This window comes from Zonotrichia albicollis, unplaced genomic scaffold (genome assembly GCF_047830755.1).
Source record: "Zonotrichia albicollis isolate bZonAlb1 unplaced genomic scaffold, bZonAlb1.hap1 Scaffold_186, whole genome shotgun sequence".
NCBI classification, from domain to species: Eukaryota; Metazoa; Chordata; class Aves; order Passeriformes; family Passerellidae; genus Zonotrichia; species Zonotrichia albicollis.
This window is the reverse complement of record NW_027428380.1, coordinates 47,982-72,696: the sequence shown is the minus strand read 5'-3', so window position 1 is coordinate 72,696 and position 24,715 is coordinate 47,982. Positions and strand designations below refer to the sequence as shown.

The 24,715-nt window shown below is 41.0% G+C and overlaps 1 protein-coding gene across 1 annotated transcript in view; it reads left to right on the top strand.

Annotated features, from left to right (window-relative positions):
• The first annotated feature begins 2,380 nt into the window (after positions 1 to 2,380).
• LOC141727683 (ATP-dependent DNA helicase Q4-like) overlaps positions 2,381 to 24,715 on the top strand; it is a 65,904-nt gene continuing 43,569 nt past the window's right edge. The window contains exons 1-7 of the mRNA XM_074533958.1: positions 2,381 to 2,472; positions 2,558 to 2,651; positions 5,517 to 5,594; positions 5,695 to 5,817; positions 9,802 to 9,894; positions 18,128 to 18,264; positions 18,344 to 18,373. Of these exons, the coding sequence (XP_074390059.1) occupies positions 2,446 to 2,472; positions 2,558 to 2,651; positions 5,517 to 5,594; positions 5,695 to 5,817; positions 9,802 to 9,894; positions 18,128 to 18,264; positions 18,344 to 18,373 (582 nt within the window). The 5' untranslated portion in view covers positions 2,381 to 2,445. The remainder of the gene's footprint in view (positions 2,473 to 2,557; positions 2,652 to 5,516; positions 5,595 to 5,694; positions 5,818 to 9,801; positions 9,895 to 18,127; positions 18,265 to 18,343; positions 18,374 to 24,715) is intronic.

Below are 24,715 nucleotides of genomic sequence, written 5' to 3'. Positions count from 1 at the left end.
ATCCCATTTTCCCCTCAGAGCCCCACCCCGGCACCGCGGCAATTTCGTCCGCCTCAACCTGAAGAGAAAATCGGAGAACTCAAAAACCACAAAATTAAAGACCCCAAAATCCGAAAAATTAAAAAAATCCCAAAATCCTCCTCCCAAAATTCCCTTTTTTCCCATTTTTCCCGATTTTCCCTGGTTTTTAATCCCATTTTCCCCTCAGAGCCCCACCCCGGCCCGCGGCAATTTCGTCCCCCTTAACCTGAAGAGAAAATCGGAGCACTCAAAACCCTCAAAATTAAAGACCCCAAAATCCGAAAAATTATAAAAATCCCATAAATTCTACAAATCCTCATCCCAAAATTCCCTTTTTTCCCATTTTTCCCGATTTTCCCTGGTTTTTAATCCCATTTTCCCCTCAGAGCCCCGGCCCGGGACCGCGGCAATTTCGTCCCCCTTAACCTGAAGAGAAAATCGGAGCACTCAAAACCCTCAAAATTAAAGACCCCAAAATCCGAAAAATTAAAAAAATCCCAAAAATCCTCATCCCAAAATTCCCTTTTTTCCCATTTTTCCCGATTTTCCCTGGTTTTTAATCCCATTTTCCCCTCAGAGCCCCGCCCCGAGACCGCGGCAATTTTGTCCGCCTTAACCTGAAGAGAAAATCGGAGCACTCAAAAACCGCAAAATTAAAACCCCAAAAACCGAAAAATGTAAAAAATCCCATAAATTCCAAAAATCCTCATCCCAAAAGTCCCTTTTTCCCCATTTTTCCCGATTTTCCCTGGTTTTTAATCCCATTTTCCCCTCAGAGCCCCGCCCCGGGCCCGCGGCAATTTGGTCCCCCTTAACCTGAAGAGAAAATCAGAGCACTCAAAAACCGCAAAATTAAAGACCCCAAAATCAGAAAAATTTTAAAAATCCCATAAATTCCAGAAATCCTCATCCCAAAATCCCCTTTTTTCCCATTTTTCCCGATTTTCCCTGGTTTTTAATCTCATTTTCCCCTCAGAGCCCCGCCCCGGGACCGCGGCAATTTCGTCCCCCTTAACCTGAAGAGAAAATCGGAGCACTCAAAACCCTCAAAATTAAAGACCCCAAAACCCGAAAAATTAAAAAAATCCCAAAAATTCCCATCCCAAAGTTCCCTTTTTTCCCATTTTTCCCGATTTTCCCTGGTTTTTAATCCCCTTTTCCCCTCAGAGCCTCACCCGGGGACCGCGGCAATTTCGTCCCACTTAACCTGAAGAGAAAATCGGGGAACTCAAAACCCTCAAAATTAAAGACCCCAAAATCCGAAAAATTAAAAAAACCTCATAAATCCCAAAAATCCTCATCCCAAAATTCCCTTTTTTCCCATTTTTCCCGATTTTCCCTGGTTTTTAATCCCTTTTTCCCCTCAGAGCCCCACCCCGGCACCGCGGCAATTTCGTCCTCCTCAGCCTGATGAGAAAATCGGAGAACTCAAAACTCTCAAAATTAAAGACGCCAAAATCCGAAAAATTGAAAAAATCCCATAAATCCCAAAAATCCTCATCCCAAAATTCCCTTTTTTTTCATTTTTTCCCATTTTCCACCGGTTTTAATCCCATTTTCCCCTCAGAGCCCCGGCCCGGGACCGCGGCAATTTCGTCCGCCTTAACCTGAAGAGAAAATCGGAGCACTCCAAACCCTCAAAATTAAAGACCCCAAAATCCCAAAAATTAAAAAAAATCCCATAAATTCCAAAAATCCTCATCCCAAAATTCCCTTTTTTTCATTTTTTACCATTTTCCACCGGTTTTAATCCCATTTTCCCCTCAGAGCCCCGGCCCGGGACCGCGGCAATTTCGTCCCCCTTAACCTGAAGAGAAAATCGGAGCACTCAAAACCCTCAAAATTAAAGACCACAAAACCCGAAAAATTAAAAAAATCCCAAAAATCTTCATCCTAAAATTCCCTTTTTCCCATTTTTCCCGATTTTCCCTGGTTTTTAAATCCCATTTTCCCCTCAGAGCCCCGCCCCGCGGCAATTTCGTCCACTTTAACCTGAAGAGAAAATCGGAGAACTCAAAAACCGCAAAATTAAAGACCCCAAAACCCGAAAAATTAAAAAAATCCCATAAATCCCAAAAATCCTCATCCTAAAATTCCCTTTTTTCCCATTTTTCCCGATTTTCCCTGGTTTTTAATCCCTTTTTCCCCTCAGAGCCCCGCCCCGGGACCGCGGCAATTTCGTCCGCCTTAACCTGAAGAGAAAATCAGAGCACTCAAAAACCGCAAAATTAAAGACCCCAAAATCCGAAATATTAAAAAAAATCCCAAATATCCTAAAAATTCTCATCCCAAAATTCCCCTTTTTTTTCATTTTTTCCCATTTTCCACCGGTTTTAATCCCATTTTCCCCTCAGACCCCCACCCCGGGACCGCGGCAATTTCGTCCGCCTTAACCTGAAGAGAAAATCATATTCCCGCGCATCCATGAGGGGAAAATTCCTCCGCAAACAGGTAAAAATTCCCAAATTTTTTATTTTAGCAATTCCCGACCTCTCCCGTGATGGAATTTTGGGATTTGGGAATTTTTTTTTTCCAGGTTTGGAAGCAAAAATGGAGAAAAAAGTTCGGGGGCGGAGCCGATGTTTGCTTCCGGTGTGGCGGGAAAGGGCACTGGGCCTCGGAGTGCCGAGGTGAGCGCGGGGGTTTGCGGTTTGTGAGGGGATTTTTGGGATTTTTGAGGGGATTTTATGGGATTTTTGGGAGAATTTTGGGATTTCTGAGGGAATTTTTGGGGTAAAACGGAGGGAAAAGGGCGAGAGAGGTTTTTTAACGTGGATTTTTTGAGGGAATTCTGGTCAGGATTTCGGATCGTTTCAGGAGAAATTCCTGAGGGAATTGCGAGACCAGGCCGAGAATTTTTAGGATTTCTGAGGGGATTTTTTTTGATTTTTGGGGATTTTTGAGGGAATTTTGGGATTTCTGAGGGGATTTTTGGGATAAAATGCCAGAAAAATGGTGAGGGGAGTTTTTTTCCATGGAATTTTGAGGGAATTCTGCTCACAGGGAAGGATTTGGGGTAGTTCCCAGTGGAGATTGTGAGACCAGGCCGAGAATTTTTAGGATTTCTGAGGGGATTTTTTTTTTTATTTTTGGGGATTTTTGAGGGAATTTTTGGGATTTCTGGGGGAATTTTTGGGGTAAAACGTAGGGAAAAGGGTGAGAGAGGTTTTTTAACGTGGATTTTTGAGAGAATTCTGGTCAGGATTTCGGATCGTTCCAGGAGAAATTCCTGAGGGAACTGCGAAGTCAGGCTGGGAATTCTTGGGATTTTTTGGGGCAGGGGGGAGATTTTTGAGGGAATTTTGGGATTTCTGAGGGAATATTTGGGATTTCTGAGGGGATTTTTGGGATAAAATGCCAGAAAAATGGTGAGGGGGTTCTTTTCCATGGATTTTTGAGGGAATTCTTCTGACAGGGAAGGATTTGGGGTGGTTCCCGGAGGAAATTGTGAGACCAGGCCGAGAATTTTTAGGATTTCTGAGGGGATTTTTTTTTTATTTTTTGGGATTTTTTGAGGGAATTTTGGGATTTCTGAGGGGATTTTTGGGATAAAATGTCAGGAAAATGGTGAGGGAGGTTCTTTTCCATGGAATTTTGAGGGAATTCTGCTCACAGGGAAGGATTTGGGGTCGTTCCCAGAGGAAATTGCGAGACCAGGCCGAGAATTTTTAGGATTTCTGAGGGGATTTTTTTGATTTTTGGGACTTTTTGAGGGAATATTTGGGATTTCTGAGGGGATTTTTGGGATAAAATGCCAGAAAAATGGTGAGGGGGGTTCTTTTCCATGGATTTTTTGGGAATTCTTTTCACAGGGAAGGATTTGGGGCAGTTCCCGGAGGAAATTGTGAGACCAGGCCGAGAACTTTTAGGATTTCTGAGGGGAATTTTTTTGATTTTTGGGGATTTTTGAGGGAATTTTGGGATTTCTGAGGGGATTTTTGGGGTAAAACGGAGGGAAAAGGGTGAGGGAGGTTTTTTTCCATGGATTTTTGAGGGAATTTTTGCTCCCAGGGAAGGATTTGGGATCATTCCTGAGGAAATTTTGGGAATTTTTGGGATTTCTGAGGGGATTTTTTGGGATTTCTGAGGAAAATTTTGGGATTTCTGAGGGAAATTTTTGGGATTTTTGAGGGAATTTTGGGATTTCTGAGGGGAATTTTGGGATTTTTGAGGGAAATTTTTTCAATTTTTGAGGGAATTTGGGGATTTCTGAGGGGAATTTTGAGGGAATTTTTGGGATTTTTGAGGGAATTTTTGGGATTTTTGAGGGAATTTTTGGGATTTCTGTGGGAATTTTGGGATTTCTGAGGGGATTTTTGGGATTTTTGAGGGAATTTTGGGATTTCTGAGGGGAATTTTTTGGGATTTCTGAGGAAAATTTTGGGATTTTTGAGGGATTTTTTGGGATTTCTGAGGGAATTTTGGGATTTCTGAGGGGATTTTTGGGATAAAACATCAGGAAAAGGCTGAGGGAGGTTTTTTCCATGGAATTTTTTGGGAATTTTTGCTCCCAGGGAAGGATTTGGGATTGGATTTGGGATCATTCCTGAGGAAATTCTGGGAATTTTTGGGATTTCTGAGGGGAATTTTTGGGATTTCTGAGGGGATTTTTGGGATTTTTGAGGGAATTTTGGGATTTTGGAGGGAATTTTGGGATTTCTGAGGGGAATATTTGCGATTTCTGAGGGGATTTTTGGGATAAAACGCCAGAAAAATGGTGAGGGGAGTTCTTTTCCATGGAATTTTGAGGGAATTCTTCTCACAGGGAAGGATTTGGGGCAGTTCCCGGAGGAAATTGCGAGACCAGGCCAAGAATTTTTAGGATTTCTGAGGGGAATTTTTTTGATTTTTGGGGATTTTTGAGGGAATTTTGGGATTTCAGAGGGGATTTTTTGTGATTTTTGAGGGGAATTTTTGGGATTTTTGAGGGAATTTTGGGATTTCTGAGGGAATTTTTTGTGATTTTTGAGGGGAATTTTTGGGATTTTTGAGGGAATTTTGGGATTTCTGAGGGAATTTTGGGATTTCTGAGGGGAAAATTTTGGGATTTCTGAGGGAATTTTGGGATTTCTGAGGGGATTTTTTGGGAATTTTTTGGGAATTTTGAGATTTCTGAGGGGATTTTTGAGGGAATTTTGGGATTTCTGAGGGGATTTTGGGATTTCTGAGGGAATTTTTGGGATAAAACATCACAAAAATGCTGAGGGAATTTTTTTCCATGGATTTTTTGGGAATTCTGCTCCCAGGGAAGGATTTGGGATCATTCCTGGAGAAATTCCTGAGGAAATTCTGGGAATTTTGGGAATTTCTGAGGGGATTTTTTGGGATTTTTGAGGGAATTTTGGGATTTTTGAGGGGATTTTTTTGGGATTTCTGAGGGAATTTTGGGATTTCTGAGGGGATTTTGGGATTTCTGAGGGAATTTTTGGGATAAAACATCACAAAAATGCTGAGGGAATTTTTTTCCATGGAATTTTTGGGAATTCTGCCCCCAGGGAAGGATTTGAATCCGCTCCTCTCTCCGGATGAAATCTCCCAAAATCCCAACGCAGATTTGAGCCCAGAAATTCCCGGTGAGAAAATGAAATTTTTGGAATTTTTCTGTTTTTTCCAATGGAATTTTTTTGGAAAAATCCTGATTTTTTTTTTCTTTATTTTTTTATTTTTTTCCAGATGGATCCAGCCCAGAGAATTCCCAGCTCCCCTTGGATTCCATGGATTTTCCTGAGCTGGAATTTTCCCCTCCACCCCCCCTGGATCCACTTTACCCGCTAAATCCTGATGGGAGCGTCCCAGGTAAATCCCTTAAAAATCCATTAAAAAATTATTAAATTAAATTAAAAATAATTTAAAATATTCCCATTTTTGCTGGGACCATCCCAGGTAAATCCCATAGAAAATCCATGAAAAAAAAAATTAAAAATAATTAAAAATATTCCCATTTTTGCTGGTAAATTCCATAGAAAATCCATGGAAAAAACATTAAAAAAATTTAAAAAAAAATTTTAAAAAATTTAAATTTTTCCCATTTTTGTTGGGACCATCCCAGGTAAATCCCATAAAAATAATAAAAAAAAAATTAAAATAAATTAAAAATAATTTAAAATATTCCCATTTTTGCTGGGACCATCCCAGGGAAATCCCATAGAAAATCCATGTAAAAAAATTAAAAATAATTTAAAATATTCCCATTTTTGCTGGTAAATTCCATAGAAAATCCATGGAAAAAAACATTAAAAAAATTTTAAAAAAAATTTAAAAAATTAAAATTTTTCCCATTTTTCCTGGGACCATCCCAGGTAAATTCCATAGAAAATCCATGAAAAAAAACCTTAAAAAAATTAAAAATAATTTAAATTTTCCCCATTTTTGCTGAGACAATCCAGGTAAATCCCATAGAAAATCCATAAAAAAAAATTTAAAATAAATTAAAAATAATTTAAATTTTTCCCATTTTTCCTGGTAAATTCCATAGAAAATCCATTAAAAAAACCCTTAAAAAATTCGAAAAAAATTAAATTTTTTTCCCATTTTTGCTGGGACCATCCCAGGTAAGTCCCATAAAAATCCATAAAAAAAACCCCTTAAAATAAATTAAAAATAATTTAAAATTTTCCCATTTTTGCTGGTTAATTCCATAGAAAATCCATCAAAAAAACCCCTAAAAATAATTTAAATTTTTCCCATTTTTTTCTGGTAAATTCCATAAAAAAGCCATTAAAAAAACCTTAAAATAAATTAAAAATAATTCAAAATTTCCCATTTCTGCTGGGACCATCCCAGGTAAATCCCTTAAAAATCCATAAAAAATTATTAAATTAAATTAAAAATAATTAAAAATTTCCCATTTTTGCTGGGACCATCCCAACTAAATCCCACATCAAACCCATGGAAAAAACCCTTAAAATAAATTAAAAATAATTGAAATTTTTCCCATTTTTGCTGATAAATTCCATAGAAAATCCATGGAAAAAAACCTTAAAAAAAACGAAAAAAATTAAATTTTTTTCCCATTTTTGGTGGAACCATCCCAGCTAAATCCCACATCAAACCCATGTAAAAAAACCCTTAAAATAAATTAAAAATAATTTAAATTTTTCCCATTTTTGCTGGGACCATCCCAGCTAAATCCCACATCAAACCCATAAAAAAAACCTTAAAATAAATTAAAAATAATTTAAAATTTTCCCATTTTTGCTGGTAAATCCCATAGAAAATCCATGAAAAAAAAACCTTAAAAAAAATTTAAAATAATTTAAGTTTTTCCCATTTTTTTCTGGTCAATTCCATAGAAAATCCATAAAAAAAAACCCCTAAAAATAATTTAAATTTTTCCCATTTTTGCTGGTAAATTCCATAGAAAATCCATGAAAAAAAACCTTAAAAGAAATTAAAAATAATTTTAAAATTTTCCTATTTTTGCTGGGACCATCACAGGTAAATCCCTTAAAAATCCATTAAAAAATTATTAAAATAAATTAAAACTAATTTAAAATATTCCCATTTGTGCTGTGACCATCCCAGGTAAATCCCATAAAAATCCATAAAAAAATTGTTAAAAGAAATTAAAAATAATTTAAATTTTTCCCATTTTTGCTGGTAAATTCCATAGAAAATCCATGAGAAAAAACCTTAAAATAAATTAAAAATAATTTGCATTTTTCCCATTTTTGCTGGGACCATCCCAGGTAAATCCCATAAAAATCAATTAAAAAATTATTAAAAGAAATTAAAAATAATTTAAAATATTCCCATTACTGCTGGGACCATCCCAGGTAAATCCCATAAAAATCCATTAAAAAATTATTAAAATAAATTAAAAATAATTTAAAATATTCCCGTTTTTGCTGGGATCATCCCAGGTAAATCCCATAGAAAATCCATTAAAAAATTATTAAAATAAATAAAAAATAATTTAAATTTTTCCCATTTTTGCTGGGACCATCCCAGGTAAGTCCCATAAAAATCAATAAAAAAATTATTAAAATAAATTAAAAATAATTTAAAATATTCCCATTTTTTCTGGGACCATCCCAGGTAAATCCCATAAAAATCCATAAAAAAATTATTAAAATAAATTTAAAATAATTTAAATTTTTTCCATTTTTGTTGGTAAATCCCATAAAAAAGCCATTAAAAAAATCTTAAAGTAAATTAAAAATAATTTAAATTTTTCCTATTTTTGCTGGTAAATTCCATAGAAAATCCATGAAAAAAAACCTTAAAAAAATGAAAAATAATTTTTAAATTTCCCATTCCTGCTGGGACCATCCCATGATAAATCCCATAAAAAATCCATAAAAAAATTATTAAAATAAATTAAAAATGATTTAAAATATTCCCATTTTTGCTGGGACCATCCCAGCTAAATCCCATAGAAAATCCATTAAATAAATCTTAAAAAAAACTAAAAATAATTTAAATTTTTCCCATTTTTGCTGGTAAATTCCATAGAAAATCCCATAGAAAAAAAATTAAAAATAATTAAAAATTTCCCATTTTTGCTGGGACCATCCCAGGTAAATCCCATAGAAAATCCATGAAAAAAAAATTAAAAATAATTTAAAATATTCCCATTTTTGCTGGGACCATCCCAGGATAAATCCCATAGAAAATCCATGAAAAAAAAACTTTAAAAAATTAAAAATAATTTAAAATATTGCCATTTTTGCTGGGATCATCCCAGCTAAATCCCACATCAAATCCATTAAAAAAACCTTAAAAAAAATTAAAAATAATTTAAATTTTTCCAATTTTTGCTGGGACCATCCCAGCTAAATCCCATAAAAAATCCATAAAAAAACCCGTTAAAAACACTGAAAAAAATTATTTTTTTTTCCTATTTTTGCTGGGACCATCCCAGGTAAATCCCACATCAAACCCATGAAAAAAACCCTTAAAATAAATTAAAAATAATTGAAATTTTCCCCATTTTTGCTGATTTTCCCCCAGATCCCCCTGAGGAGGTGCTGCAGGCTCTGAGGATTTTGGGCTTTGATTCCATAGAAAATTCCATAGAAAATCCATGGAAAAAAAATTAAAAATAAATAAGAATTTCCCATTTTTGCTGGTAAATTCCATAGAAAATCCATGAAAAAAAACCTTAAAATAAATTAAAAATAATTAAAAATTTTCCATTTTTGCTGGGACCATCCCAGGATATATCCCATAGAAAATCCATGAAAAAAAAAATTAAAATAATTGAAAATTTCCAATTTGTGCTGCAACCATCCCAGCATAAATCCCCTAAAAACCCATTAAAAAAAAATGAAAAATAATTAAAATTTTCCCATTTTTGCTGGGACCATCCCAGGATAAATCCCATAGAAAATCCATGAAAAAAAACCTTAAAAAAAATTAAAAATAATTTAAAAATTTCCCATTTTTGCTGGGACCATTCCAGCTAAATCCCATATAAAATCCATTAAAAAACCCCTTAAAAATACTGAAAAAAATTAAATTTTTTTTCCTATTTTTGCTGGGACCATCCCAGGATAAATCCCATAGAAAATCCATGAAAAAAACCTTAAAAAATTTTAAAAAAATGTAAAAAAATTTAAAATTTTCCCATTTTTTGCTGGGACCATCCCAGGATAAATCCCATAAAAAATCCATGAAAAAAAAGCTTAAAAAAATTTAAAAAAAATTTAAAAAAATTTAAAATTTTCCCATTTTTGCTGGGACCATCCCAGGATAAATCCCATAAAAAATCCATAAAAAAACCCCTTAAAAATACTGAAAAAAATTTAAATTTTCCCCATTTTTGCTGTTTTCCCCCAGATCCCCCAGAGGAGGTGCTGCAGGCTCTGAGGATTTTGGGCTTTGATTCCTTCAGGCCTGGCCAGGCCGAGGCCGTCATGAGGATCCTTTGTGGTAAAAATTCCAAATTTATTCCCTTTTCTGCTTTTCTTTTTCCCAATTTTTTTCCTCCCTGTTTTCCTCACATTTTTTGGGTTTTTCCTGCCTTTTTTCCCACATTTTTCCCTGCTTTTTTCTGCCCTTTTTCCCACATTTTTCCCTGTTTTCCTGCCCTTTTTCCCACATTTTTCCCTGTTTTTCATGCCTTTTTTCCCACATTTTTTCTGCCCTTTTTCCCACATTTTTCCTGTTTTTTCTGCCTTTTTTCCCACATTTTTCCTGCCCCTTTTCCCACATCTTTTCTGCCCTTTTTCCCACATTTTTCCTGCCCTTTTTCCACATTTTTCCTGTTTTTTCTGCCCTTTTTCCCACATTTTTCCCTGTTTTTTCTGCCATTTTTCCCACATTTTTCCCACATTTTCCCACATTTTTCCTGCCTTTTTTCCCACATTTTCCCTGTTTTTTCTGCCTTTTTTCCCACGTTTTTCCTGTTTTTTCTGCCCTTTTTCCCACATTTTTTCTGCCCTTTTTCTCACATTTTTCCTGATTTTCCTGCCATTTTCCCACTTTTTTTCCCTGTTTTTCCTGCCCTTTTTCCCACATTTTTCCTGTTGTTCCTGCCCTTTTTCCCCACATTTTTTCTGTCCTTTTTCTCACATTCTTTCCTGATTTTCCTGCCCTTTTTCCCACAGTTTCCCTGTTTTTCCTGCTCTTTTTCCCACATTTTTCCCTGTTTTTCCTGCCCTTTTTCCCACATTTTTCCTGTTTTTCCTGCCCTTTTTCCCACATTTTTCCTGCTCTTTTTCCCACATTTTTCCTGTTTTTTCTGCCCTTTATCCCACATTTTTCCTGTTTTTTCTGCCCTTTTTCCCACATTTTTCCTGTTTTTTCTGCCCTTTTTCCTACTTTTTTTCTGCCCTTTTTTCCCACATTTTTCCTGTTTTTTCTGCCCTTTTTCCCACATTTTTTGGGTTTTTCCTGCTCTTTTTCCCACATTTTTTCTGCCCTTTTTCCCACATTTTTTCTCCTTTTTCTCACATTCTTTCCTGATTTTCCTGCCCTTTTTCCCACAGTTTCCCTGTTTTTCCTGCTCTTTTTCCCACATTTTTCCCTGTTTTTCCTGCCCTTTTTCCCACATTTTTTCCCTGTTTTTTCCCACATTTTCCCTGTTTTTCCTGCCCTTTTTTCCCACATTTTTTCCTGCCCTTTTTCCCACATTTTTCCTGTTTTTTCTGCCCTTTTTCCCACATTTTTCCCTGTTTTTTCTGCCATTTTTCCCACATTTTTTCCCACATTTTCCCACATTTTTCCTGTTTCTCCTGCCCTTTTTTTCCCACATTTTTCCTGTTTTTCCTGCTCTTTTTCCCACATTTTTCTGCTCTTTTTCCCACATTTTTCCCACATTTTTCCCACATTTTTCCTGCCCTTTTTCCCACATTTTTGCTGTTTTTCCTGCCCTTTTTCCCACATTTTTTCTGCCTTTTTTCTGCCCTTTTTCCCACATTTTTTTCTGCCCTTTTTCCCACATTTTCCCTGTTATTCCGGGCTTTTTCCCACATTTTTTCTGCCCTCTTTTCCCACATTTTCCCTCAGTTTTTCCTGCTCTTTTTCCCACATTTTTGGGGTTTTTTCCTCCCCTTTTTCCCACATTTTTCCTGCCCTTTTTCCCACATTTTTCCTGTTTTTCCTGTCCTTTTCTCCTCAGTTTTTCCATGCTTTTCCCATATTTTTCCTGTTTTCCTGCCCTTTTTGCCACATTTTCCCTGTTTTTCCTGCTCTTTTTCCCACATTTTTCCCTGTTTTTCCTGCCCTTTTTCCCACATTTTTTCTGCCCTTTTCCCACATTTTTCCCTGGTTTTCCTGCCTTTTTTCCCACATTTTTCCTGCCCTTTTTCCCACGTTTTTCCCTGCCCTTTTTCCCACATTTTTTCTGCCTTTTTTCCCACATTTTTTGGGTTTTTCCTGCCCTTTTTTCCCCACATTTTTCCTGTTTTTCCTGCCCTTTTTCCCACATTTTCCCTGTTTTTTCCCACATTTTCTCTGTTTTCCTGCCCTTTTTCCCACATTTTTCCTGCCCTTTTTCCCACATTTTTCCTGTTTTTCCTGCCCTTTTTCCACATTTTTCCCTGTTTTTTCCCACATTTTCCCTGTTTTTTCTGCTCTTTTCCTCATTTTTTCTGCCCTTTTCCCCACATTTTTTGGGTTTTTCTGCCCTTTTTCCCACATTTTCCCTGTTTTTTCCCACCCTTTTTCCCACATTTTCTCTGCCCTTTGCCCCACATTTTTCCCTGTTTTTCCTGCCCTTTTCCCACATTTTCCCTGTTTTTTCTGCCCTATTTCCCACATTTTTCTTGTTTTCCTGCCCTTTTGCCCACATTTTTCCTGTTTTTTCTGCTCTTTTCCCACATTTGTGCTCCCTTGCCCTCATTTTCCCCAGTTTTTCTGCCCTTTTTTCACATTTTCCTGTTTTTCCTGCCCTTTTTCCCACAGTTTTTCCTGCTCTTTTTCCCACATTTTTCCTGTTTTTTCTGCCCTTTTTTCCCACATTTTTCCTGTTTTCCTGCCCTTTTTCCCACATTTTTCCTGCTCTTTTTCCACATTTTTCCTGTTTTTCTGCTTTTTTCCACATTTTCCCTGTTTTCCTGCCTTTTTTCCCACATTTTTCCTGTTTTTCCTGCCCTTTTCCCCATTTCTGTCTTTTTCCACATTGTCCCTGTTTTTCCAACATTTTTCCTGTTTTTCTGCCCTTTTCCCACATTTTCTGCCCTTTTTCCCACATTTTTCCGTTTTCTGCCTTTTTCCCACATTTTTCCTGTTTTTTCCCACATTTTTCCTGCCCTTTTTCCACATTTTTCCCTGTTTTTTCCAACATTTTTCTGTTTTTTCTGCTCTTTTCCCCACATTTTTTCTGCCTTTTTCCCACATTTTTCTGTTTTTTCTGCCCTTTTTCCCACATTTTTCTGTTTTCCCTGCCTTTTTTCCCACATTTTTCCCTGTTTTTCCTGCCTTTTTTTTTTCACATTTTTCCTGTTTCTCTGCTCTTTTTCCCACATTTTTTCCTGTTTTTTCTGCTCTTTTTCCCACATTTTTTGGGTTTTTCCTGCTCTTTTTCCCCACATCTTTCCTGCTCTTTTCCCACATTTTTCCTGTTTTTTCTGCCCTTTTTCCCACATTTTTTCTGCCCTTTTTCCCACATTTTTCCCTGTTTTTTCTGCCCTTTTTCCCACATTTTTTGGGTTTTTCCTGCCCTTTTCCCCCTCACTTTTTCCCTGCTTTTCCCACATTTCCCCTCAGTTTTTCCCACTCTTTTTCTCAGTTTTTCCCAAATTCCCTTCAGTTTTCCTGCCTTTTTCCCTTCTCCCTCGTCCCACATTTTCCCCATTAATCCCCCATTCCCACATTTTCCCCATTTTTCCCACCTTTTCCCCACATTTTCCCCATTTTTTCCCCACATTTTTCCCCACTTCAATTTCCCCATTTTTTCCCCACATTTCCCCTCAATTTTCCCATTGCCCTCAGTTTTCCCCATTTTTCCCCACATTTCCCCTCAATTTTCCCCATTTTTTCCCCACATTTCCCCTCAATTTTCCCCCATTCTCCCATTTTTCCCCATTTTTCCCACATTCCCCTCAAAATTTCCCATTTTTCCCCACATTCCCTCAATTTTCCCCCATTTTTTCCCCACATTCCCCTCAATTTTCCCCATTTTTCCCCACATTCCCCCTCAATTTCCCCATTTTTTCCCCACATTCCCCTCAATTTCCCCATTTTTTCCCCACATTCCCCTCAATTTTCCCCATTTTTCCCACATTCCCCTCAATTTCCCCATTTTTCCCCACTTCCTCCATTTTTCCCCATTTTTCCCCACATTCCCCTCAATTTTCCCCATTTTTTCCCCACATTCCCCTCAATTTTCTCATTTTTTCCCCACATTTCCCCTCATTTTTCCCCATTTTTCCCCACATTCCCCTCAATTTCCCCATTTTTCCCCATTTTCCCACAGGTTTTCCCCCTTTTTTCCCACATTTCCCCTCATTTTCCCCATTTTTTCCCCACATTCCCCCTCAGATTTCCCCATTTTTTCCCCACATTCCCCTCAATTTCCCCCATTTTTTCCCACATTCCCCCAATTTTCCTCTGCATTTCCCCTCAATTTTCCCCATTTTTTCCCCACATTTCCCCTCAATTTTCCCCATTTTTTTCCCCACATTCCCCCTCAATTTTCCCCATTTTTCCCCACATTCCCCCTCAATTTCCCCCATTTTTTCCCCACATTTCCCCCAGTATCCACTTCTCCCTCAGTTTTTCCACCATTTCCCCACATTTCCCCCATTTTTCCCATATTCCCCCACATTTCCCCTCAATTTTCCCCATTTTTCCCCACATTCCCCCTCAATTTTCCCCATTTTTTCCACATTTCCCCCTCAATTTTCCCCATTTTCTTCCCCACATTTCCCCCTTCAATTTTCCCCCATTTTTTCCCCACATTCCCCCCTCAATTTTCCCCATTTTTTCCCCACATTCCCCCTCAATTTTCCCCATTTTTTCCCCACATTCCCCCTCAATTTTCCCCATTTTTTCCCCACATTTCCCCATTTTTCCCCACATTCCCCCTCAATTTTCCCCATTTTTTCCCCACATTTCCCCTCAATTTTCCCCATTTTTTCCCCACATTTCCCCTCAATTTTCCCCATTTTTTCCCCATTTTTCCCCCACATTTCCCCTCAATTTTCCCCATTTTTCCCCATTTTTCCCCCACATTCCCCCTCAATTTCCCCCGTTTTTCCCCCACATTTCCCCTCAATTTTCCCCATTTTTCCCCACATTTCCCCCTCAATTTCCCCATTTTTTCCCCACATTCCCCCTCAATTTTCCCCATTTTTTCCCCACATTCCCCCTCAATTTTCCCCATTTTTTCCCCACATTCCCCCTCAATTTTCCCCATTTTTTCCCCACATTTTCCCCATTTTTTCCCCACATTTCCCCTGAATTTTCCCCATTTTTTCCCCACATTCCCCCTCAATTTCCCCCATTTTTTCCCCACATTCCCCCTCAATTTTCCCCATTTTTTCCCCACATTTCCCCTCAATTTCCCCACATTCCCCTCAATTTTCCCCTTTTTTTCCCCACATTCCCCCTCAATTTTCCCCATTTTTCCCCACATTCCCCTCAATTTTCCCTATTTTTTCCCCACATTTCCCCTCAATTTCCCCCATTTTTTCCCCACATTCCCCCTCAATTTCCCCCATTTTTTCCCCACATTTCCTCTCAGTTTTCCCCATTTCTTCCCCACATTTCCCCTCAATTTTCCCCATTTTTTCCCCACATTCCCCCTCAATTTTCCCCATTTTTTCCCCACATTCCCCCTCAATTTTCCCATTTTCTTCCCCACAATTTTCCCCATTTTTTCCCCACATTCCCCTCAATTTTCCCCATTTTTTCCCCGCATTCCCCCTCAATTTTCCCCATTTTCCACCCTTTTCCCCACATTTCCCCTCAATTTTCCCACATTTCCCCTCAATTTTCCCCATTTTTTCCCCACATTTCCCCTCAATTTTCCCCATTTTTTCCCCACATTTCCCCTCAATTTTCCCCATTTTTCCCCACTTTTCCCTTCAATTTTCCCATTTTTTCCCCACATTCCCCCTCAATTTTCCCCATTTTTTCCCCACATTCCCCCTCAGTTTTCCCATTTTTTCCCCACATTTCCCCCTCAATTTTCCCCATTTTTTCCCCTCAATTTTCCCCATTTTTCCCCACATTCCCCCTCAATTTTCCCCATTTTTTCCCCACATTTCCCCTCAATTTTCCCCATTTTTTTCCTGCATTTCCCCTCAATTTTCCCCATTTTTCCCCCACATTCCCCCTCAATTTTCCCCATTTTTTCCCCACATTTCCCCTCAATTTTCCCCATTTTTTCCCCACATTTCCCCTCAATTTTCCCCATTTTTTCCCCACATTTCCCCTCAATTTTCCCCATTTTTCCCCACTTTTCCTTCAATTTTCCCCATTTTTTCCCCACATTCCCCCTCAATTTTCCCCATTTTTTCCCCACATTCCCCCTCAGTTTTCCCCATTTTTTCCCCACATTTCCCCCTCAATTTTCCCCATTTTTTCCCCTCAATTTTCCCCATTTTTCCCCACATTCCCCCTCAATTTTCCCCATTTTTTCCCCACATTTCCCTCAATTTTCCCCATTTTTTTCCTGCATTTCCCCTCAATTTTCCCCATTTTTCCCCCACATTCCCCCTCAATTTTCCCCATTTTTTCCCCACATTTCCCCTCAGTTTTCCCCATTTTTTCCCCACATTTCCCCTCAGTTTTCCTGCCCCTATTTTCCACTTTTCCCCTCAGTTTTTCCCTGCTTTTCCCACCCTTTTCCTCCCATTTCCCTTCAACTTTTCCTGCCCTTTTCCCCTCACTTTTTCCTGCCTTTCCAACCCTTTTCCCCTCAGTCTTTCCCTGTTTTCCTCACCCACTTCCCCACATTTCCCCTCCATTTTTCCCACTCTTTTCCCCTGCATTTCCCCTGAATTTTCCCCATGTTTTCCCCACATTTCCCCTCAGTTTTTCCCACCCTTTTCCCCTCAGTTTTTCCCTGCTTTTCCAGCCCTTTTCCTCCACATTTTCCTTCTTTCTCCTGCCCTTTCTCCCTCAGTTTTTCCTGCCCTTTTCCTCTACATTTCCCCTCAGTTTTGCCCCATATTCCCCCTCAATTTTCCCCTTTTTTCCCCACATTCCCCTCAATTTTCCCCATTTTTTCCCCACATTTCCCCTCAATTTTCCCCATTTTTTCCCCACATTTCCCCTCAGTTTTTCCCCTCTCCCAACCCCAAAATTCCCATTTTTTCCCAGCTCTCTCCACGCTGCTGCTGCTGCCCACGGGCTCGGCTCAATCCCTCTGTTCCAACTCGCTGCCATTTCCCCTCTCTTTTTTCTCCTTGATTTTTTCCTTGCTTTTTTTCCTGTTCTTTTTCCTTCACCTGCCCTTTTCCTGCCCCCTTTTCCCTCAGTTTTCCCAACATTTCCCTTCAGTTTTTCCCACCCTTTTCCCCACATTTCCCCTCAGTTTTTCCCATTTTTTCCTGCATTTCCCTTCAGTTTTTCCTGCCCCTTTTTCCCCTTTTCCCCTCAGTTTTTCCCACCCTTTTCCCCACATTTTCCCTGTTTCTCCTTCTCTTTTCCCCTCACTTTTTCCCTGCTTTTCCCTACATTTTCCCTGCTTTTCCAACCCTTTTCCCTCAGTTTTTCCCTGTTTTCCTCACCCTTTTCCCCACATTTCCCTTCAGTTTTTCCCACTCTTTTTCTCTCAGTTTTTCCCAAATTTCCCTTCAGTTTTTACTACCCCTTTTTTCCCCTTTTCCCCTCAGTTTTTCCCACCCTTTTTCCACATTTCCCCTCAGTTTCTCCCACTCTTTTTCCACATTTTCCCTCAGTTTTTCCCGCCCTTTTTCCCACATTTTCCCTCTGTCTCCTGCTCTTTTCCCCTCAGTTTTTTCCACCATTTTTCTCACCCTTTTCCCCACATTTCCCCTCAGTTTTTCCTGCTCCTTTTCCCTCATTTTTCCTCAGATTTTCCTTCCCTTTTCTCCACATTTCCCCTCAGTTTTTCCCACTCTTTTCCCCACATTTTCCCTCTTTCTCCTGCCCTTTTCCCCTCAGTTTTTCCTGCTTTTCCCACCCATTTCCCCACATTTCCCTTCACTTTTTCCTTCTCTTTTCCCCACATTTCCCTCAGGTTTCCCACCCCTTTTCCCACTTTTCCCTCAATTTTCCACCATTTTTCCCACCCTTTTCCCCTCAATTTTCCCCATTTTTCCCCATATTTTCCCCTCAGTTTTCCCCATTTTTTCCCCACATTTCCCCTCAGTTTTCCTGCCCCTATTTTCCACTTTTCCCCTCAGTTTTTCCCTGCTTTTCCCACCCTTTTCCCCACATTTTCCTTCAGCTTTTCCTTCCCTTTTCCCCTCACTTTTTTCCTGCCTTTCCCTACGTTTTCCCACTTTTTCCAACCCTTTTCCCCTCAGTTTTTCCCACCTTTTTCCCACGTATTTTCCCTCTTTCTCCTACCTTTTCCCCTCAGTTTTTCCTTGTTTTCCTCACCCATTTCCCCTCAGTTTTCCTGCCCCTATTTCCCAATTTTCCCTCAATTTTTCCACCCTTTTCCCCACATTTCCCCCATTTTTTCCCCACATTCTCCCCTCGGTTTTCCCCTCTCCCAACCCCCCCAAAATTCCCATTTTCCCAGGTCTCTCCACGCTGCTGCTGCTGCCCACGGGCTCGGGTAAATCCCTCTGTTACCAACTCCCTGCCTTCCTCTACCACCGCCGCTCGCGCTGCATCTCCATCGTCGTCTCCCCCCTCATCTCCCTCATGGACGACCAGGTATTTCCCCATTCCTGCTTTTTTTGGGATTTTTCCCTTCATAAAATCCTAAAAAAACTCAGAATGTTGCCATTCCCAGGTTTCAGGCCTTCCCTCAGCGCTCACAGGCGTCTGAGGCCGCCATCAAAAAAGTGAGTGAAATTATTTTTGCCAAATTTTCCTTCGCTTTTTCCTGCCCTTTTTTTTATTTTTCCCCTCAGTTTTTTCCACTCTTTTCTCTTCAGTTTTTCCTGCCCTTTTCCCCACATTTCCCTTCACTTTTTTCTGTCCATTTTTCCACTTTTCTCTTCAGTTTTTCCTGCCCTTTTCCCCACATTTCCCTTCACTTTTTTCTGTCCATTTTTCCACTTTTCTCTTCAGTTTTTCCTGCCCTTTTCCCCGCATTTCCCCTCAGTTTTTTCTGCCCATTTTTTCACTTTTCCTCTCAGTTTTTCCTGCCCTTTTCTCCACCCTTTTCCCCTCAGTTTTTCCCTGTTTTGCCCACCTGTTTCCCCACATTTCCCCTCAGTTTTTTCTGCCCATTTTTTCACTTTTCCCTCTGTTTTCCCTGTCCTTTTTCCCACATTTCCCCTCAAGTTTTCCCTCTTTTCTCCACCCTTTTCCCCACATTTCCCTTCACTTTTTCCTGCCCATTTTTCCACTTTTCCTCTCAGTTTTTCCCGCCCTTTTCTCCGCCCTTTTCCCTCAGTTTTTCCTGCCTTTTTCCCTTCAGTTTTCCCCCACATTTTCCTTCTTTCCTTCAATTTTTCCTCACTTTTCCCCTCAGTTTTTCCTGCCCTTTTTCCCACATTTTCCCTCAGTTTTCCCCACCCTTTTCCCCACATTTCCCTTCACTTTTTCTGCCCATTTTTTCACTTTTCCTCTCAGTTTTCCCTGCCCTTTTTCCCACATTTTCCCTCAGTTTTTCCCTGTTTTCCAGACCTTTTTCCTCACATTTCCCTTCACTTTTTCCTGCCCATTTTTCCACTTCTCCCCTCAGTTTTTCCTGCCTTTTCCCCACTTTTTTCCCCTCAGTATTCCCTGTTTTTCCCACGCTTTTCCCCACATTTCCCCTCAGTTTTTTCCACTCTTTTCTCTTCAGTTTTTCCTGCCCTTTTCCCCACATTTCCCTTCACTTTTTTCCCCCATTTTCCTACTTTCCCCTCAGTTTTTCCCTGTTTCCCCCACATTCCCCCTCAGTTTTTCCCACTCTTTTCCCCTCAGTTTTTCCCACCCTTTCCCTGCCCTTTTCCCCTCAAGTTTTCTCTCTTTTCCCCACCCTTTTCCCCACATTTCCCTTCACTTTTTCCTGCCCATTTTCCCACTTTTCCTCTCAGTTTTTCCTGCCCTTTTCTCCACCCTTTTCCTCTCAGTTTTTACTCCTTTTTCCCACATTTTCCCTCAATTTTTCCCTCAGTTTTTGCCACCCTTTCCTCCACATTTTCTCTCAGTTTTTCCCACTCCTTTCCCACCCTTTTCCCTCAGTTTTTCCTGCCCTTTTCTCCACCCTTTTCCCCTCAGGCTTTACCTCTTTTCTCCACCCTTTTCTCCACATTTCCCTTCAATTTTTCCCCCCATTTTTCCACTTTTCCCCTCAGTTTTCCCTGGTTTTCTCACCCTTTTCCCCTCAGTTTTTTCCACCCTTTTCCCCTCAGGTTTTCCTGCCTTTTTCCCCTCAGTTTTTCCCCACATTTTCTGTCTTTCCTTCAGTTTTTCCTCACTTTTCCCCTCAGTTTTCCCTGCCCTTTTTCCCACATTTTCCCTCAGTTTTCCCCACCTGTTTCCCCACATTTCCATTCACTTTTTCCTGCCCAATTTTTCACTTTTCCTCTCCGATTTTCCTGCCCTTTTCTCCACCCTTTTCCCCTCAGTTTTTCCCTGTTTTCCAGACCTTTTCCCTCACATTTCCCTTCCCATTTTCCAGCCCATTTTTCCACTTTCCCCTCAGTTTTCCCTGGTTTTCCCCACCCTTTTCCCCTCAGTTTTTCCCTGTCTTCCCCTCAGTTTTTCCCTGTTTTCCCCACATTTCCCCTCAGGTTTTCCCACTCTTTTCCCTTCAGTTTTTCCCACTCTTTCCCTGCCCTTTTCCCCTCAAGTTTTCCCTGTTTTCCAGACCTTTTCCCTCACATTTCCCTTCCCATTTTCCAGCCCATTTTTTCACTTTTCCCCTCAGATTTCCCTGCCCTTTTCTCCACCGTTTTCCCCTCAGTTTTTCCCTGTTTTCCAGACCTTTTTCCTCACATTTTCCTTCCTATTTTCCATCCCATTTTTCCACTTTCCCCTCAGATTTTCCTGCCCTTTTTCCCACATTTCCCCTCAGTTTTTCTCTGTTTTCTCCACCCTTTTTTCCCACGTTTCCCTTCACTTCTTCCCCCCATTTTCCCACTTTTCCCCTCAGTTTTCCCAGGTTTTCTCACCCTTTTCCGCTCAGTTTTTTCCACTCTTTTCTCTTCAGTTTTTCCCACCCTTTCCCCTCAGGTGTTCCTGCACCCTTTCCCCTCAGGTGTTCCTGCCTTTTTCCCCCTCAGTTTTTCCCTGTTTTCCCCCACATTTTCCTTCTTTCCTTCAGTTTTTCCTCACTTTTCCCCTCAGTTTTCCCTGCCCTTTTTCCCACATTTCCCCTTAGTTTTTTCCTGTTTTCTCCACCCTTTTCCCCACATTTCCCTTCACTTTTTCCATCCCATTTTTTCACTTTTCCTCTCAGATTTTCCTGCCATTTTTCTCCACCCTTTTCCCCTCAGTTTTTCCCATTCTTTCCCCTCAGTTTTTCCCTGTTTCCCCCACATTTCTCCTCAGGTTTTCCCATTTTTTTCCCTTCAGTTTTTCCCACCCTTTCCCTGCCTTTTTCCCCTCAAGTTTTCCCTCTTTTCCCCACCCTTTTCCCCAAATTTCCCTTCACTTTTTCCTGCCCATTTTTTCACTTTTCCTCTCAGATTTTCCTGCCATTTTCTCCACCCTTTTCCCCTCAGTTTTTCCTGCCTTTTTCCCCTCAGTTCTTCCCCACATTTTCCTTCTTTCCTTCAGTTTTTCCTCACTTTTCCCCTCAGTTTTTCCAGCCCTTTTTCCCACATTTTCCCTCAGTTTTTCCCTGTTTTCCCCACCCTTTCCCCCAAATTTCCCTTCACTTTTTCCCGCCCATTTTTCCACTTTTCCTCTCAGTTTTTCCTGCCCTTTTCTCCACATTTCCCCTCAGTTTTTCCCACTCTTTTCCCTTCAGTTTTTCCCACTCTTTCCCTGCCTTTTTCCCCTCAAGTTTTCCCTCTTTTCCCCGCCTGTTTCCCCAAATTTCCCTTCACTTTTTCCTGCCCATTTTTTCACTTTTCCTATCAGTTTTCCCTGCCCTTTTCTCCACCCTTTTTCTCTCAGTTTTTCCCTGTTTTCCAGACCTTTTTCCTCACATTTTCCTTCCTATTTTCCATCCCATTTTTTCACTTTTCCCCTCAGTTTTTCCGGTTTCTCCACCCTTTCCCCCAAATTTCCCTTCAGTTTTTCCTGCACATTTTTTCACTTTTCCTCTCAGATTTTCCTGCCCTTTCCTCCACCATTTTCCCCTCAGTTTTTGCTGCCTTTTTCCCCTCAGTTTTTTCCCACATTTTCCTTCTTTCCTTCAGTTTTTCCTCACTTTTCCCCTCAGTTTTTCCTGCCCTTTTTCACACATTTCCCCTCAATTTTTCCCTGTTTTCCCCTACATTTCCCTTCAGTTTTTCCCACTCTTTCCCTGCCCTTTTCCCCTCAAGTTTTCCCTCTTTTCCCCACCCTTTCCCCCACATTTCCCTTCACTTTTTCCTACCCATTTTTTCACTTTTCCTCTCAGATTTTCCTGCCCTTTTCTCCACCCTTTTCCCTCAGTTTTTCTCTGTTTTCCAGACCTTTTTCCTCACATTTTCCTTCCTATTTTCCATCCCATTTTTCCACTTTCCTCTCAGTTTTTCCTGCCCTTTTCTCCACCCTTTTCCCTTCAGTTTTTCCCTGGTTTTCCTGCCCTTTTCCCCACATTCCCCCTCAGGTTTTCCCACTCTTTTCCCTTCAGTTTTTCCCACTCTTTCCCTGCCCTTTTTCCCACATTTTCCCTCAGTTTTCCCCACCTGTTTCCCCACATTTCCCTTCCCATTTTCCAGCCCATTTTTCCACTTTCCCCTCAGTTTTCCCTGCCCTTTTTCCCACATTTTTCCTCAGTTTTCCCCTCTTTTCTCCACCCTTTTCCCCACATTTCCCTTCCCATTTTCCAGCCCATTTTTCCACTTTCCCCTCAGTTTTCCCTGCCCTTTTTCCCACATTTTTCCTCAGTTTTCCCCTCTTTTCTCCACCCTTTTCCCCACATTTCCCTTCACTTTTTCCTGCCCATTTTTCCACTTTCCCCTCAGTTTTTCCTGCCCTTTTCTCCACCCTTTTCCCCTCAGTTTTTACTCCTTTTCCCACATTTTCTCTCAATTTTTCCCTCAGTTTTTGCCACCCTTTCCTCCACATTTCCCCTCAGTTTTTCCCACTTTTTTCCCTTCAGTTTTTCCCACCCTTTCCCTGTCCTTTTCCCCCTCAAGTTTTCCCTCTTTTCCTACCCTTTCCCCCACATTTCCCTTCACTTTTTCCTGCCCATTTTCCCACTTCTCCCCTCAGTTTTTCCTGCCTTTTTCTGCACCCTTTTCCCCTCAGTTTTTACTCCTTTCCCCACATTTTCCCTCAGTTTTTCCCTGGTTTTCCCGCCCTTTTCCCCTCAGTTTTTCCCGCCCTTCCCCCTTCAGATTTTCCCGCCCTTCCCCCTCAGTTTTTCCCTGGTTTTCCCACCGTTTTCCCCACATTTCCCCTCAATTTTTCCCGCCCTTTTCCCCTCACATTTTCCCTCCTTTTCCCCTCAGTTTTCCCTTCCCTTCCCTTCCCACTTTTCCCTAACCCCTCAATCCCCATTTCCCCCAGGTGAGGAGCGGCCAGGCCCAGCTCCTGCTGCTTTCCCCACAATCCATCACGGCCTCGGGATTCTTTTCCCGCCTTTTCCCCACATTTCCCCTCAGTTTTTCCCACTCTTTTCCCTTCAGTTTTTCCCACCCTTTTCCTGCCCTTTCCTCCACATTTTCCCTCAGTTTTTCCCTGTTTTCTCCCACATTTCCCCTCAGTTTTCCCTGCCCTTTTCCCCTCAGTTTTCCCCTGTTTTCCCCCACATTTCCTCTCATTTTTTCCCACCCTTTTCTTGCCCTTTTCCCCACATTTCCCCTCAGGTTTTCCCACTCTTTTCTCTTCAGTTTTTCCCACCCTTTTCCTGCCCTTTTTCCTACATTTTCCCCTCAGTTTTTCCTGCCCTTTTCTCCACCCTTTTCTCCTCAGTTTTTCCCTGTTTTTCCCACTGTTTTCCCACATTTTCCCCTCAGTTTTTCCCTCCCTTTCCCCTCACATTTTCCCTACCTTTCCCCCACTTTTCCCCTCAGTTTTTACTCCTTTTCCCCACATTTTCCTTCAGTTTTTCCCGCCTTTTCTCCTCAGTTTTTACTCCTTTTCCCCACATTTCCCCTCAGGTTTTCCCACCCTTTCCCCTCAGTTTTTCCCTGGCTTTCCCACCGTTTTCCCTCTCATTTTCCCTCCCTTTTCCCCCCACATTTTCCCTCCTTTTCCCCTCCCTTTCCCTTCCCTTCCTCCCACTTTTCCCTAACCCCTCAATCCCCATTTCTCCCAGGTGAGGAGCGGCCAGGCCCAGCTCCTGCTGCTTTCCCCACAATCCATCACGGCCTCGGGATTCTTTTCCCGCCTTTGCCCTCTCATTTCCCTCACGTTTTCCCCCTCATTTCCCCTCAGGTTTTCCCACCCTTTTCCTGCCCTTTTCCCACATTTTCCCTCCATTTTTCCTGCTCTTTCCCTGCCATTTCCTAGACGTTTTCCCTCAGGTTTTCCCACCCTTTCCCCCTCAGCTTTTCCCTGGTTTTCCCACTCTTTTTCCCACCCTTTCCCCCCACATTTTCCCTCAGTTTCCCCACATTTCCCCTCATGTTTTCCCACTCTTTTCCCTTCAGTTTTTCCCTGTTTTCTCCCACATTTCTCCTCAGTTTTTCCCACTCTTTTCCCCTCATATTTTCCCGCCCTTTCCCCCTCAGTTTTTCCCTGGTTTTCCCACTCTTTCCCCCACGTTTTCCCTCAGTTTTTCCCTCCCTTTCCCCTCAGTTTTTCCCTGGCTTTCCCACCGTTTTCCCTCTCATTTTCCCTCCCTTTTCCCCTCACATTTTCCCTCTTTTTCCCTCAGTTTCCCTTCCTTCCTCCCACTTTTCCCTAACCCCTCAATCCCCATTTCCCCAGGTGAGGAGCGGCCAGGCCCAGCTCCTGCTGCTTTCCCCACAATCCATCACGGCCTCGGGATTCTTTTCCCGCCTTTTCCCACATTTCCCCTCAGGTTTTCCCACTCTTTTCCCTTCAGTTTTTCCCACATTTCCCCTCAGTTTTTCCCACCCTTTCCCCCTCAGGTTTTTCCCACCTTTTTCCCACATTTTCCCTC